The following is a 14,956-nucleotide window of genomic DNA, read 5'->3' on the forward strand; positions in this document are numbered from 1 at the left end:
TGGACACATAAAAACCTAGAAGATTAATAAAATGGAGGCTGTTGGCTCTGCCCTGAGATCCTGATGTGAGGTTTTTGCAAGACTATTGGAGAGTGAGAATGTTTTGTTATGATGCAGGCAAACAGAGGGGTATCCTAGTGGAAAGTACCAAACACTTTAGTCATATTACTCATATATTAGTTCGGAGGAACTCCTAGGAGACTAACACAGTGGGGAACTGGTAATACTGGATAACACAGAGAAAGATAGAGACAGAGAGGTGTGCTGATGGAAATGGGGAATAGAACAAAGACCTTGATACATTATTGAACTTCAGATAAGTCAGAAAAGATAACTTGGAGAAAGGGATGAGAAGAAAAGAGAGAGATCAAACCAGAGTGAGAGTGAAAAGAGAAGTGAGAGTGTGGAGAGATGGAAGAAGTGGAGGAGAGAGCCAAGGCATCCTGGCAGCTGTCTGGTCGTCACGGTTTCCCCCTCCACTCCACGGCTGAGGAGCCGCGTCAGAACCAGGCTCCAGGCCTCCAGGACTACACATCCACATGATTAACTACCTCAGCCCTTAATCACTCTCACATCCTGGGGTCTCTCTCTCTCTTCTCACCAAAACCTTATGTCCTCATTGTTCTGCTTTTCAGTTGTGAGCGAGCACTGCCAGTCAAGCAGAGGAGCAGAGAGAGAGAGAGAGAGAGAGAGAGAGAGAGAGAGAGAGATAGAGAGAGAGGAAATGAGATGTAGAGAGGTGAGAGAAAGACACTACAGGGACCAGAAATGAGAGAAGTACAGAGACGTGGAGAAGATCTGGAGAAGATCTGAGAAGTCTGTAAGTGCATAAATCCCTCTGTTGCCCTCTTACCTTCTTCACATGCGGTGCCGCTGTAGCCTGGACAGCACTTCCACTCCAGAGAAGTGACGGCACGGTACACCACCTTATAGGAGGGTCTGACCACTGTCCGGTAGCTGAGGAACACACACGCACAGGCCAATGTCACAAACAGTGTAAGGAGGAACCAGTTCCTCTGATCGTGTGGCTCATTCATCAAGCTGTAGATGTAGGGTGTGTTCATGAGGTTTTGACATGCTGTGTTTTGGGTTAGAGAGACTCACCTGCCCCCTGTGCATCCCTGTGGCCAGCGACATGTCTGGTAGACACGCTGCATGGTTGTCCCATTCTGCACCTGGCACGTCACTGTCTTAGTGACCGTATGGGGACACCAGTTCCTGAGAGAGAGTGGCGAGAAGGAGAGAGAGGGAGGAGGGAGAGGGGACGGGGGACACACAGAGCAGGTTTAGCATGTGCACTCAAAGTCAACAAGACAAAAGGGGAGGTAAACGTACTATTGGCTTCAGTTCTCCTCCACACCTGTTCTACAAAACTACAAGCAACAGGTGGTCATATCATTATCTGATTTAACATCCACACAGTATTTTTATCTCTCTCACACAAACATACAGTACCAGTCAAGAGTTTGACAAACCTACTCATTCAAAGGTTTTTAAAATGTTTTTACTATTTTCTACATTGTAGAATAATAGTGAAGACATGAACACTATGAAATAACACATATGGAATCATGTAGTAACCAAAAAAGTTTTAAACAAATAAAAATGTGTTTATATTTGAGATTCTTCAAAGTAGCCGTCCTTTGCCTTGATGACAGCTTTGCACACTCTTGTTGTAGGCTGTGTTGACATTGTAGTCTTCCCTTATCCGCTGGCTTCCCCCCCTGGGTCTCTTGAGAGGCAGAGCCACTGAGGGGGAACCAAGAGTGGGGGGGGGGGGGAGCTCTACACATTAGAGTGAGTTTCAAACACAAGTTAATAGTAAGTCATAGGCCCACTCCCTGACACAGAAGTCCTCACTGGTCAAAGTGTGTCTTTTAAGAAGTTAAACACCAAAGCTTTACATTTACCGCTCAGTTGTTAAGTAGCCTCTATAAAGGCTCTGTATACATACTGTCACTACATAAAGCTCTCACAACTAATGAAGGTCTTGGTTTTTAGATTTATTTTGGACCACATGCAGCCAAAGACATCTGAGCCTGATTTAGGAGAGGAGCCATGGGATGGTTTCAATCACTGCATTATTGGTCGGAAGAAAATGCTAACAAGGGAAACAATGCTCTTAGAAATAAGGGGGGGAAACCTCTCGATGGTATTCATTAAACATGTCCGACATCGAGCAAGAATTAAAAGCCACCGGCAACACAGACCGGATGAGGGAGAAAGAGGAGAACCTAGAGGAGTTTATGATACAAACCCTGCAAAACCCAGACGAGACAAAGTCCTATTGATATCTCTTTGGATTTCCTTCTCATCCCTCAAGTCGACAACCATAAATCAAGGAAACATGGAGCGACACAGAGAGATATCTACACGGAGGCTATTAGAGCCAACATGTGTTAGCAGTCTTTTGTTAACAACAAAGTGTACAAATACCATGATCACCCTCATATGGCTTGCGCTGAGTAGAGGGCAGAACATGGAAACAATTACCATATTGCCACCTGTTTAGCATATAGAACACAGAACAGCAGAGGAGTTTCTGTGTACTTCATAGTAATACTATGATTTGATTATAATAATACTCGTGTCATGATGTTTGCATATGCGGCAGGTTGTTTAAACCAATGACTGTGTGTAACTACTATATACACTATACGGTGTCTTCGGAAAATATTCACACCCCTTGACTTTTTACACAGCCTTATTCTAAAATGGATTAAATAAATACAAATCCTGAACAATGCACACACAATACCCCATAATGAGAAAGGGAAAACAGGTTTTTTAGAAATGTTAGCAATTGTATTAAAAAAACAAAACATAAATAGCATATCTACATAAGTATTCAGACCCTTTGCTATGAGACTCGAAATTGAGCTCAGATGCATCCTGTTTCCATTGATCATCCTTGAGATGTTTCTGTGGTAAATTCAATTGATTGGACATGATTTGGAAAGGCACACAACTGTCTATAAAAAGGTCCCACAGTTGACAGCATGTCGGAGCAAAAAACCAAGCCATGAGGTCAAAGGAATTGTCCGTAGAGCTCCGAGACAGGATTGTGTCGAGGCACAGATCTGGGGAAGGATACCAAGAATGTTCTGCAGCATTGAAAGTCCAAACACAGAGTGCCCTCCATCATTCTTCCATCATTCTTAAATGGAAGAAGTTTGGAACCACCAAGACTCTTCCTAGAGATGGCCACCCAGCCAAACTGAGCAATCGGGGGAGAAGGGCCTTGGTCAGAGAGGTTACCAAGAGCCTGATGGTCACTCTGACAGAGCTCTAGAGTTCCTCTGTGGAGATGGGAGAACATTCCAGAAGGAAAACCATCTCTGCAGCACTCCCCCAATCAGGCCTTTATGGTAGCGTGACCAGACAGAAGCCACTCCTCAGTAAAAGACACATAACAGCCCTCTTGGAGCTTGCCAAAAGGCACCTAAAGACTCTCAGACCATGTGAAACAAGATTCTCTGATCTGATGAAACCAACATTGAACTCTTTGGCCTGAATGCTTAGCGTCACGTCTGGAGGAAACCTGGCACCATCCCTACAGTGAAGCATGGTGGTGGCAGCATCATGTTGTGGGATGTTTTTCAGCAGCAGGGACTGGGAGACTAGTCAGGATTGAGACAAAGATGAACAGAGAAAAGTACAGAGAGATTGTTTATGAAAACCTGCTCCAGAGTGCTCAGGAACTCAGACTGGGGCGAAGGTTCACCTTCCAACAGGACAACGACCCTAAGCACACAGCCAAGACAATGCAGCAGTGGTTTCGGGACAAGTCTCTGAATGTCCAAATCCAGGCCCAGCCAAGATTTGAACTCTGGGGGGGTTTATTACAAATTAGCAAAATTTTTTATATTTTGTATTGTCATTATGGGGTATTATGTGTAGATTTATGAGGGGGGGAACAATTGAATCAATTTTAGAATTAGGCTGTAATGTAACAAAATGTGGAGAAGCCACTGTATATACAAAGGTATGTGGACACCCCTTCAAATTAATGGATACGGCAATTTCAGACACACCCGTTGCTGACAGGTATATAGAATCGAGCACACAGCCATGCAATCTCCATAGACAAGCATTGGCATTAGAATGGCCTTACTGAAGAGCTCAGTGACTTTTAACGTGGCACCGTCATAGGATGCCACCTTTCCAACAAGTCAGTTTGTTGAATGTCTGACCTGCTAGAGCTGCCCCGGTTAACTGTAGGGGCTGTTATTGTAAAACGGAAAGGTCTAGGAGCAACAACAGCTCAGCTGAGAAGTGATAGGCCACATGGACCGCCGAGTGCTGAAGCACGTAGCTCATAAAAATTGTATGTCCTCGGTTGCAACAGTCACTACCGAGTTCCAAACTGCCTCTGGAAGCAACGTCAGCACAATAACTGTTTGTCGGGAGCTTCATAAAAAGCATGAGCTGGTGCACACCCAGAGAAAATAATTTAGACTGTGGAGCAGTAGAAACATGTTCTCTGGAGTGGTTAATCACGCTTCACCATCTGGCAGTCCGACGGACAAATTTGGGTTTGACGGATGCCAGGAGAACGCTACCTGCCAGAATGCATAGTGCCAAATGTTAAGTTATGTGGAGGAGGAATAATGGTCTGGGGCTGTTTTTCGTGGTGGGGCTTTGCCCCTTAGTTCCAGTGAAGGAAATCTTAACGCTATAGCATACAATGACATTCTAGATGATTCTGTGCATCCAACTTTGTGGCAACAGTTTGGGAAATGCCCTTTCCTGTTTCAGCATGACAATGCACCGTGCACAAAGCGAGGTCCATACAGAAATGGTTTGTCGAGATCGTTGTGGAAGAACTTGACTGGCCTGCACAGAGCCCTGACCTCAATCTCATAGAACACCTTCTGGATGAATTGACCTCAATAATGCTATTGTGGCTGAATGGAAGCAAGTCCCTGCAGCAATGTTCCAACATCTAGAGGAAAGCCTTCCCAGTAGAGTGGAGGCTGTAATAGCAGCAAAGGGGGAACCAACTCCATTTTAATGTCCATACATTTGGAATGAGATGTTCGACAAGCAGGTGTCCACATACTTTTGGTCATGTAGTGTGTGTGTGAGAAAGTGTGTGTGTGTGTACCAAGCTGAGCAGCCCTTAAGCAGACCACAGTAACAACTCCTACATGTTGTAGTGCCTGCACAGTGCACACAAGCTCCTACTAGGGCCATATAATCTAGAGAACCTTTCCCTCTTTAACACTGTATGAGCCTCCATAAAGGGTAAATGGGTTGTTGGGATGGGTCCCTGTTTCCTTCCCCCTCCATGGCCTCCAGAACCAATAGATAACCTTCTGAAGCCTCAGAAAGAGAGAGAGAAAAGAGAAGAGAAGAGGAGAGGATATGAAGAGAGAGAAAAGATGAAAAGAGAAAGAGAGAGAGAGAGGAGAGAGAGAATATGAAGATGAAAGAGAGAGAGAGAGAGAGAGAGAGAGAGAGAGAGAGAGAGAGAGATGAAGAGAGAGTAAATGAATAGAAAAAGAGAAAGAGAGAGAGCTACCATGCTTTTTAAAATTATTATGTTTATTTGTCAGGGACCATGTACAACATGCAATTGCACCAGATTTAGCTCGATAGCTAATTTTCATCTGTTGTCCCTGCGCTTCATGGGAGGCCAGACCTCTAACCATCCCTCCTTCAGTTCAGAACTAGCCAGGGGAAGTGGTTTATCCCTTGATATCCCTCGATTTTCTTTTCTTGTTCCTAGACCTTAGCTATTCTATCACACAACAAATCAAATTAAACTTTGTCACATGCGCTGAATACAACATGTGTAGACCTTAGCGCGAAATGCTTACTTACAAGCCGTTAACAGTTCAAGAAAGAGTTAAGAAATAGTCTGTAAATGTCAATAAGCCGGTGACCATTTGGTTAGTTGTTCAACAGTCTTATGGCTTGGGGATAGAAGCTGTTAAGGAGCCTTTTGGTCCTAGACTTGGCGCTCCAGTACCACTTGCCATGCGGTAGGAGAGAAAACAGTCTATGACCTGGGTGACTGGAGTCTTTGACAATTTTTTGGGCTTTCCTCTGACACCGCCTAATATATACTGTAGGTCCTGGATGGCAGGAAGCTTGGCCCCAGTGATGAACTGGGACGTACACACTACCATCTATAGTGCCTTATGGTCAGGATGCTCTCTATGGTGCAGCTGTAGAACCTTTTGAGGATCTGGGGTCCTGAGGGGGAAAAGGTGTTGTCATGCCCTCTTCACGACTGTCTTGGTATGTTTGGACCATGATATATCGTTGGTGATGTGGACACCAATGTACTTGAAACTCTCAACCTGCTCCACTACAGCCCTGTCGATGTTAATGGGGGCCTGTTCGGCCCGCCTTTTCCTGTAGTTCACGATCAGCTCCTTTGTCTTGCTCACATTGAGGGAGAGGTTGTTGTCCCGGCACCACACTGCCAGGTCTCTGACCTCCTCTCTATAGGCTGTCTCATCATTGTCAGTGATCAGGCCTACCACTTAATGATGGTGTTGGAGACGTGTTTGGCCACGCAGTCGTGGGTGAACAGGGACTACAGGAGGGGACTAAGCACACACCCCTGAGGGGCACCCCGTGTTGAGGATCAGCGTGGCAGACGTGTGGTTGCCTACCCTTACCACAATCACCTGAACAATCACCTGAAATGGGGATTTCTGCTATTGCTGCTGCGCCCCACAATGATCTGTCCACTACCCGGACAGCATTGGACCTGGATCAAAAGAAAAGCAGGTTACACCGTTTAAACCACTAACCTTGTATGAGGAATATTACCATGACTGATGGCACGGATTAGATCACAACAGGACTGGGAATTAGCCAGATGAATTCATCCAGTGGATATTAGAAGAGAGAATTTCCACATTAATGGAATTATGCTTTGACTCAGTTTTGTTTTCTTTAAAATGTCTGCCAAACAGAAACTATTGATTGCAACGTTTAACAAACCATACAACTCTATGCACAAGAACTACTTTTAACAATTTCCACTGAAAAATGTACAAAACAAATTTAGTGGAAGAACTGTGCAGATGCAAAATTTGTTAACGGAATTATGGTAAAATCTCCCTCCGGTTTTATGCGACCACGTTTTCCAAAAGCTCTGTTGACTGTCTTCTCAGAATTAAGATTCAAAGACGTCTACAGAAGGAATCGGTGTCAGCTATGACATGGCACACATTTATAAAAAAGTGGCTGTCCCCATAGGGGAACCCATTTTGGTTCCATGTAGAATCCTTTTTGGTTCCAAGTATAACCCTTTTGGGTTCCATGTAGAACCCTCTGTAGAAAGGATTCTACATGGAACCCAAAAGGGTTCTACCTGGAACCAAAAAGGGTTTTTCAAAGGGTTATCCCATGTGGACAGCCAAAGAACCCTTAAAGGTTCTAGATAGCACCTTGAGATTGAAAAAATATATTTTGGTCATTGGTCCCTGATCTGTACTACACAGAAATACATAATTAGGGATAGGAATGTCATTCTCCTCATGTTTAACAAGTTTGGACATCACAGTGCAGCGCAGTAGAGTACAGAGTACAGTGCAGTACAATACAGCACAGCAGAGTAGAGTAGGGTCGAGTTCAGTACACAGAAAGATAAATAAAACCGTTATGAGCTGAACATAACAGTACGCCAGTTTGGTAATGCCCGAGATGAGCCTGCCTGTGTGTGAGAGGAATTGCCCACATCCTCCCCACTACAAAGAGGATCAGACACTGTGATTGTTCCCAGCTTTGATCCACCATGGGCCTACGGGCTCACCAAGAGTCTGTTAAGCAGAGGTAACACCGCCTAAAACATTATCCCCTGCTACAACATGGCCCCCATGTCATTTCTACTACTCAGCTGGAATCACAGCAGTCTGCAGTAAGGCTCTCACAAATAATGACTTTATTTGATAGAAGAGACAACTTTGTTTCTATAGAGACTCACTATAGCTTGTGTTATCCATTGCAAAAGTACCACAGTGATAAACAGATTGCGGCTGAAGTAGTTTTTATAGAGACTCAGTATACTGTAGCTTGTGCTATCAAAGTGAAACATTACAGCTGAACTAGTGGGGAGTTGGGGAACTGCATCTCACATTAGGGACACAGGTGTTTGTTTTACCTAATAGTTCCAGTCTCAACTGCAAAGTGTAAACTTCCCCAGGGTTGAGATGTCCCCTGGTTACAAGGTGTGAAACCCAACAGCACGGCTGTGTTTAACTGGCACTGGCACCAGGCAGGCAAGCAGGCCCACTGCGAGTATCAAGTCTCTCTGAAAACACCTCAGACTCCCTCCCTCCTTCCTTCCTTCACTCCCGATGCTGGACCAAAACCAAGTAAATCACAAGGCACAACGAGCCCTGAAACTGATCACAGACAAATGTTTAGAGGGAAAAAGGAAATCTAAATGCTTAAGGGAGAGAAAGATCACAGCTTTGGCCCAACAACTAATTAATAAAAATGACAGAGAGCTCATGAAATTGTCACGTTGACAAGCTTCTCTTCAAGGTGAGCAGCGCTGCTGCTGTCCTCTCACTGCAGTGTGCCTGAGGACTGTTGTTCACACAGGAAGGCTCCTCCAAGGCCATGCAGATCTATATACAGTTAGGTAAGAGCACTAGTTATTGGAAAGAGAAGAAACAACAACAGAGAGAGATAGAGCGAGAGAGAAGATAGAAACAGAGATAGAGAGAGGAATAAACCTAGAGCCAGGCCCTCTGAGACACAGAGAGAGTAGAGGAGGGCAGACAGGCAGGCTCACAGAGGACAGAGGAAGGCCAGGTTAGGGTGAATAATGTCCAGGTGCATTCCCCACCGAGCTTCCTGTTTCAGTCCCTCTCCCTCTCAATAACTCTCTTCATCTGGGACATAGTTGAAAAATCGCAGCCCCCCTTCTCACCCTCTTTCTCCAGCCCAATGCTGTGGGAGGAGGGTAGAACATTAAAAAAAGACATTTAGTATGATAAAAATCTCAAGGAATTCCTCTAGATTTCTGGCTGTGGGAAAAGCTCTTGTCGAGAACAAACGACAAAAGACATGTGGCAGACGGCCAGACGAGAAGCGATGAGGAGGTGGAGGAGAGGAGGCGGCAGAGGTCACACAAGGAAGCCCTCAGTGGATCAGACAAGGTGTAGAGGATAGACCAATTAGGATGCACTGTGGGTCCCAGGGCAGAGGGAAAAGGGTGCAACAAAAGAGAGAGATATTCAGTGACATTATTGAAGAGAGACAGATCAAACATTCCTGGAGTTAAAATCTGGAGCTGGAGAGAACGAGAGTGAGCTTCTAACTGGGATAGACCATGAAAGACATTATTCTGCACAAAGACAGAGGGAAAGTTGAAGGACTGATTAGAATAGAACACAGCGTTAGATAAAGAGTGTATTTTGTTTACAACAACAATAGAGAGAGAGAACAAAATCAAAAGACAAATAAAGCCAAAAAAAAGAACATGAAAGAGCATATTAGTACCAGTAGTATAGTGTGTTGGTGGTCGTCACTGCTCTGTGGGTTGAAATACTGCAGCGGTGTAGAAGAGGTGTTGAATGAGAGATTAATGGGGGACATTAGGGGTGTCCCATTGGGCTCCAATTTTAGTCAGGATCAAAGGACATGTCAGGGGCCAATCAGGCCATAGTGAATGAGAGGAGGGGGCCAAAGCCCTCTAAGCAGAGCCGGGCAAAAGTGCTCTCCATACCTGATAAACGTCCCCACTCTGTGTAGACCTTACCATGAAATGCTGACTTACAAGCCCTTAACCAACAGCGACTTTTCAAGAAAGAGTTAAGACAATATTTCCCAAATAAATGTAAGTAAAAAATAATAAAAAGTAACACAATAAAATAACAATAACGAGGCTATATACAGGGGGTACCGGTACCGAGTCAGTGTGTGGGGGTACAGGTTAGTTGATGTAATTTGTACATGTAGGTAGGGGTGAAGTGACATGCATAGACAATAAACAGCAAGTAGCAGCAGTGTAAAAAACAAATGGAAGGAAGGGGGTCAATGTAAATAATCTGGTGGCCATTTATTTTATTTTACCTTTATTTTACTAGGCAAGTCAGTTAAGAAGAAATTCTTATTTTCAATGACAGCCTAGGAACAGTGGGTTAAATGCCTGTTCAGGGGCAGAACAACAGATTTTGTACCTTGTCAGCTCGGATATTTGAACTTTCTACCTTTCGGTTACTAGTCCAATGCTCTAACCACTAGGCTACACTGCCGCCGCCATATGATTCATTGTTCACAGTCTTATGGCTTGGGGGTAGCCTTTTGTTAAGGAGCCTTTTGGTCCTAGACTTGGCGCTTCGGTAACGCTTGCATTGCGGGAGCAGAGAAAACTGTCTGACATGTGTGAGTATTTGACCATTTTTTGGACTTTCCTTTGACACCTGTGATGTTTGAGTGAATGTGTAGGTGGGAGTGTGTGACACTCTTTGATATGGATGACCAAGCTGTATGTGTGTGTATGCATGTGTGTGTGCGTGTGCATGTGTAACTGTCAGCTCCTCTGTTAGGGGTAGTGCAGGAGTATGCGGTGGTGATGGGTCAGGCTCTAGAGGTCCCACAGTGAGAGGTCTGTGTGGCAGTCAGACCATGACTCCCCCTCCTCAGGCTGGCAGCACAGGAAATAGCTCACAAAATGAGTACCTTTTGCATCCCTTTGATATTTAAAGTAGAAATTGTGCACCAATATTGAATTGAAAAAAAACTGTTATTTGAAATGAATTAAATAAAGTGCACTTTATCATTCAGATTTTTTTATATTAATAAATACTTTTTTCTGTGCACCCTCAGTGACTTCTAGAAACATTTGAACCCACTTAGCCCCAACATTTGTCAACATTTTCACCATCATTGTAAAGCCCTAGTTATTTTGTTGCTTTGACAAAGTCATTTCTGAATATTATTACTTATTTAAGGTGACTAGTGAGTCACTCATTTTAATATGGTGAATCTGTTCCTTAAAAAAAAGAGTGAAAAAAAGAAACCTTGAAGATCTAATAGTCAAATCATAGTGGAAAAGCAGCCGACTGAGCACACACTGGTTGAACGTCATTTCAATGAAATGATGTTGAACCAAAGGGGAATAGAAGTTAAATAGGTGTTTCTGCCTAGTGGGAGGTGAACTGGTCCTACTCTTTTTGGCCATTTGCTGGTGTTTTGTGGTGGAAAACTGAGCTGGCCGAGCATAACACGTCAACCTTGTTACCACCCATAGATAGACTGGCTGGAAATGTTTTAACAATAAATGCAAACTTGTGAAGCTTGCATTCAATTGCCACCCCCTGTTGCACACAACAAGTTTCCATTCCCCCGTCACAAGGAGATTTGTGGCTGATTTAGGATGAAATTGTCAACCTTGTTACAGTCAACCCTGTTAGTTTAATTGACACTTCATACGCACTTACTATAGTAATTTAATTGTTTTTTTTTAACCTCGAGATGGGAAAATTAAATCAAAAGTTTTTTATGACCAAGTTAAACTTCTCAAGAACCACTGAATTAGTGGAATGACACAGCTGCTGTCTTATCCCTTAACTACGCTTGGCTTCAATAGCCCTCATTTAGGCCAAGGGTGAAAAAACCCTGCTGCATTGCCTTTATTGTAAGAATGGTTCACTCAAAGTATTTTTTTTTGATACTGTAATGGCCCTGTGATTTATTACAAGCTCTGGCTTGTGTCATGTATGTGCTGCTTATTGTGTTGATGGCAATTTTGTCTGGTTGATGTCATGTGCCTGTTTGTCTTTTATTTCACTTTTATTTTATTTATACAAGTCAGTTAAGAACAAAATCTGATTTTACAATGACGGGTTACCCCGGCCAAACCCTCCCCTAACCCAGACGATGCTGGGCCAATTGTGCGCCGCCCTATGGGACTCCTGATCCCACTCAGTAGTGATCCAGCCAGGATCAAACCAGGGCCTGTAGTGACAACTCTAGCATTGGGATGCAGTGCCTTAGACCACTGCGCCACTCAGGAGCCCTGATACTGATGTGTTGATGCTGCTGTCTTAGTCAAAGTCTCTCTTGAAAAATAGATTTTTATCTCTTCGATATTACCCTGGTCAAATAAAGGTTCAATAAATAACATTTCTAGGTTGCCCGGGATGCTGGTCTGAATCTAGCACTACGGAGACTTTTTTCAGTCATTGTTATCTCTTGACCAATAGTCATTATCTCTTGACCACCCCTACCATTATTAAAATACACTTTTATCTCTCTCAGTACCTCTGTCATCAAGACTTTGTTCAATGCTTTGTATGTGGACAAAGGAATGTTACAGTGCTCCTACTACGGCCATGTGAGCGGAGAGGACAGCCCTCTGTCCTACACGGAACTAATGGTAATACCCCCAAATGGTCTTGTTGACACACAGCATAAACATGCCTGTCTACATGACGCAGCCTAGACAGACAACAGCCCAGATGAAGTAGAACTGCAGCTGCATGTGTTTAGTAAACATGTCCACCAACCACAGCACATGAGTGACAGAGAGAGACTCAGGGTGGAGGAGTAAACGCAGCGAACCAAGGCCAGGACCTCTCTGCACCACCTGGACACTTCTCAGGGACACTACACTCATCAGCAGGACCCTCCACCCACTCTCCTCTCCCCCATCAACCCCCCCATCGCTCAGAACCTGAGAGAGTAAATATTAGTGTGATGGGGAACTTGATCACATCCACATTGGCTGGATGGCCTCTGTGAAAAACACTAGCTTTGTCCAAAAGGGAAGCGAGGGGGCTGGTGTTTTCCACTCTGTGTTTAGTCTGAGGGCTTTGCTCACAGAACCACCCTCATCAACAACCCTGCTGTTATACGGAACCCTCACCTCTGAGGATCACAGGGGAGGAACACACAGAGGGAGAACATCAAAACAATCCAACAGAAAGAGAGATTACTAAACACAGATCTGACCATTTCACACAATATAGTAGTATAGTTGTGCAACAAACGATAAAGAGTAGCTTTTTCACCTGTTATTCAGCAGATCCACTTTATCACAACATAAAACAGACCAGCGTTTTCCATTCACTACCCATTCCAGTTCAAGAGCTCCCCTCTGTTTGCTGAGAGACCCATACAAGGGGGATTTATAGAGGCAGATAAGTTGGTGGTTTGTACCTGTCTTTATGGATGTGTGTGGGGCTTAGTGGAGGACTGAGTCTGGTCAGATGAGGAGCTTCCTGACAGCTGAGAGACAGCAGATGTTGGAAAGGAAGAGAACTGCTGCCGGCCAGACCAGAGCACAGTTTAGAGACAGCATTGCTCTCACAGGACAGGAGCCAATAGGCCACACAGAGCGACAGTGGGCAGGCCAATGAGGATGGGAGAGCACTGCACACAGTGCGCAATGTGCTGCCTGGACAGGAAAAAGGAAACCCAGTGTCAAGCAGACAATGAGACCTGCTAGATGGATAGAATAGGGTTGGGAAGAGTCATTGTTGGTTGCTTAAATAGGCAGAAAAAAAGGGGTCTTTGATGTCCTCAAAAGATGGATAGGTATTGATAACAATAGGTTAGTTATAAGTATATCTGAAAAAAAAAATAAAGACAACTAAAATGAATTGAAAATAGAGTTCTTAATTAGTGACATTAAATGTTGCCTAATCTATGAATGTTTCAAATTGTGAATGGTATGGATCCTAAAGCAGGTCGTTTTATCTGAAAGGATGCTTCAAAGACACAGAACCATTGAGTGAGTCTTTGACAGGTTTGTTTTATTGGGCCTTATGAAGATCTAGCCTACTGTACTAGCCTAGTAATCATCATTTCCATGAAAGGTTATAGGCTCTAATATACAAATTAGAAGATGCACAACAATAAACGATAAGGCATTAATCCATACCTTTTTTGATAAATAGAGGTTTGAGACGCTGCGGAAGACTCTCTGTTGAGCTGTGTCCCAGTTGAATATTTGTAAAGACCCGTCCTCCAGGTTCCGTGCGCTGCAGAGGTCAGCCACAGCAGCAGCACAATCCAACTGAAACTTTTTCGGGAAAGCGCGGACACGCAGTCCGGTTGACACGCTCCCATTTCCGCGGCGTCAAAAAAGCACAGGCTGAAGAGTTCCTAAAAAAAGTGAGCTAGTGAGTAGATTTCTTTCCAGTTCGAGAAAAAAATATACCTAAAAGTCCAGGTTTTCGCTTCACGGAGAGAGAGCGCATCCCTTCATCAACCAAATACATAAAATACAAATATCAACTACACATTTACCGTTATAATAGCAAGAAAGAACGTGGCTGCATTTTAAATATCACGAAAAGAAAGGTAAAAATGACAGGCCGAAAACAAAAATATTCAAACATTCACCGACTTTGCAGAAAGTTCCCCACATGCCCTAATCTATAGGCAGTGTTCCGAAGCAACCAGCCAAAATAGGTAGGCTAATGTGACTGGCCGGTCTCTTTTCTTTTCACTATCAGCACTCCCTCTCTCCGTCTGTGCGTACTGTAGCCTATCTCAAGTCGAGCTTCTCACAATGGAAATAAATTAGTCTCCTTCAGTCTTTTAAAAGCACAGCCCGCAGTCTTTTACCCTGCCCATTCTCTATTTCAACATTTCACCGGAAACAAGGCACGTTTAAAAACAGATTCCCTTTAAACGTCTATCGTCATTATCAACACTGAACTATCCCGGAGTGATTTATGTCATATTCCTAATCCTAAATCATTATAGTTTCGAAATTCTACAGTGGTAGGCTACACGTGGGACTCATGTGAACAGAATAAATGATTGTGAAATAAAGAAGTTAGTCCGATGCATTCTGATGTCAATAAACATGCATAAATAGCCCAATATTATGGTGGTGATGATGCTGCTGCTGAATTAGTCTTTAATCTCTGTTCGTGAGTGTCTATAAGTGCCCATGCTTTATTCTAATGACATAACGTTATGTTTGGAGGAAAAAGGGGGACGCTTGCAAACTGAAGAACACCATCCCAAC

General features: G+C 43.8%; 1 protein-coding gene across 7 annotated transcripts in view; it reads right to left on the bottom strand.

The window, feature by feature from the left end:
* Nucleotides 1-14,553, bottom strand: part of LOC135542211 (EMI domain-containing protein 1-like) — a 72,449-nt gene extending 57,896 nt beyond the window's left edge. For 4 of the 7 annotated variants that reach the window (XM_064969039.1, XM_064969021.1, XM_064969030.1 and 1 more), the window contains exons 1-3: nucleotides 13,859-14,552; nucleotides 1,105-1,218; nucleotides 854-957 (exon numbers count right to left, since the gene is read on the bottom strand). In XM_064969039.1, the coding sequence (XP_064825111.1) occupies nucleotides 854-957; nucleotides 1,105-1,218; nucleotides 13,859-14,046 (406 nt within the window). In that variant the 5' untranslated portion in view covers nucleotides 14,047-14,552. Of the gene's footprint in view, nucleotides 1-853; nucleotides 958-1,104; nucleotides 1,219-13,858 lie in introns of all 7 variants that reach the window. The other 3 variants (XM_064969055.1, XM_064969046.1, XM_064969013.1) reach the window with 2 other exon arrangements.
* Between the last annotated feature and the right edge of the window lie 403 nt (nucleotides 14,554-14,956).

The sequence above is a fragment of the Oncorhynchus masou genome, chromosome 1 (genome assembly GCF_036934945.1).
Source record: "Oncorhynchus masou masou isolate Uvic2021 chromosome 1, UVic_Omas_1.1, whole genome shotgun sequence".
Taxonomy (NCBI): Eukaryota; Metazoa; Chordata; class Actinopteri; order Salmoniformes; family Salmonidae; genus Oncorhynchus; species Oncorhynchus masou.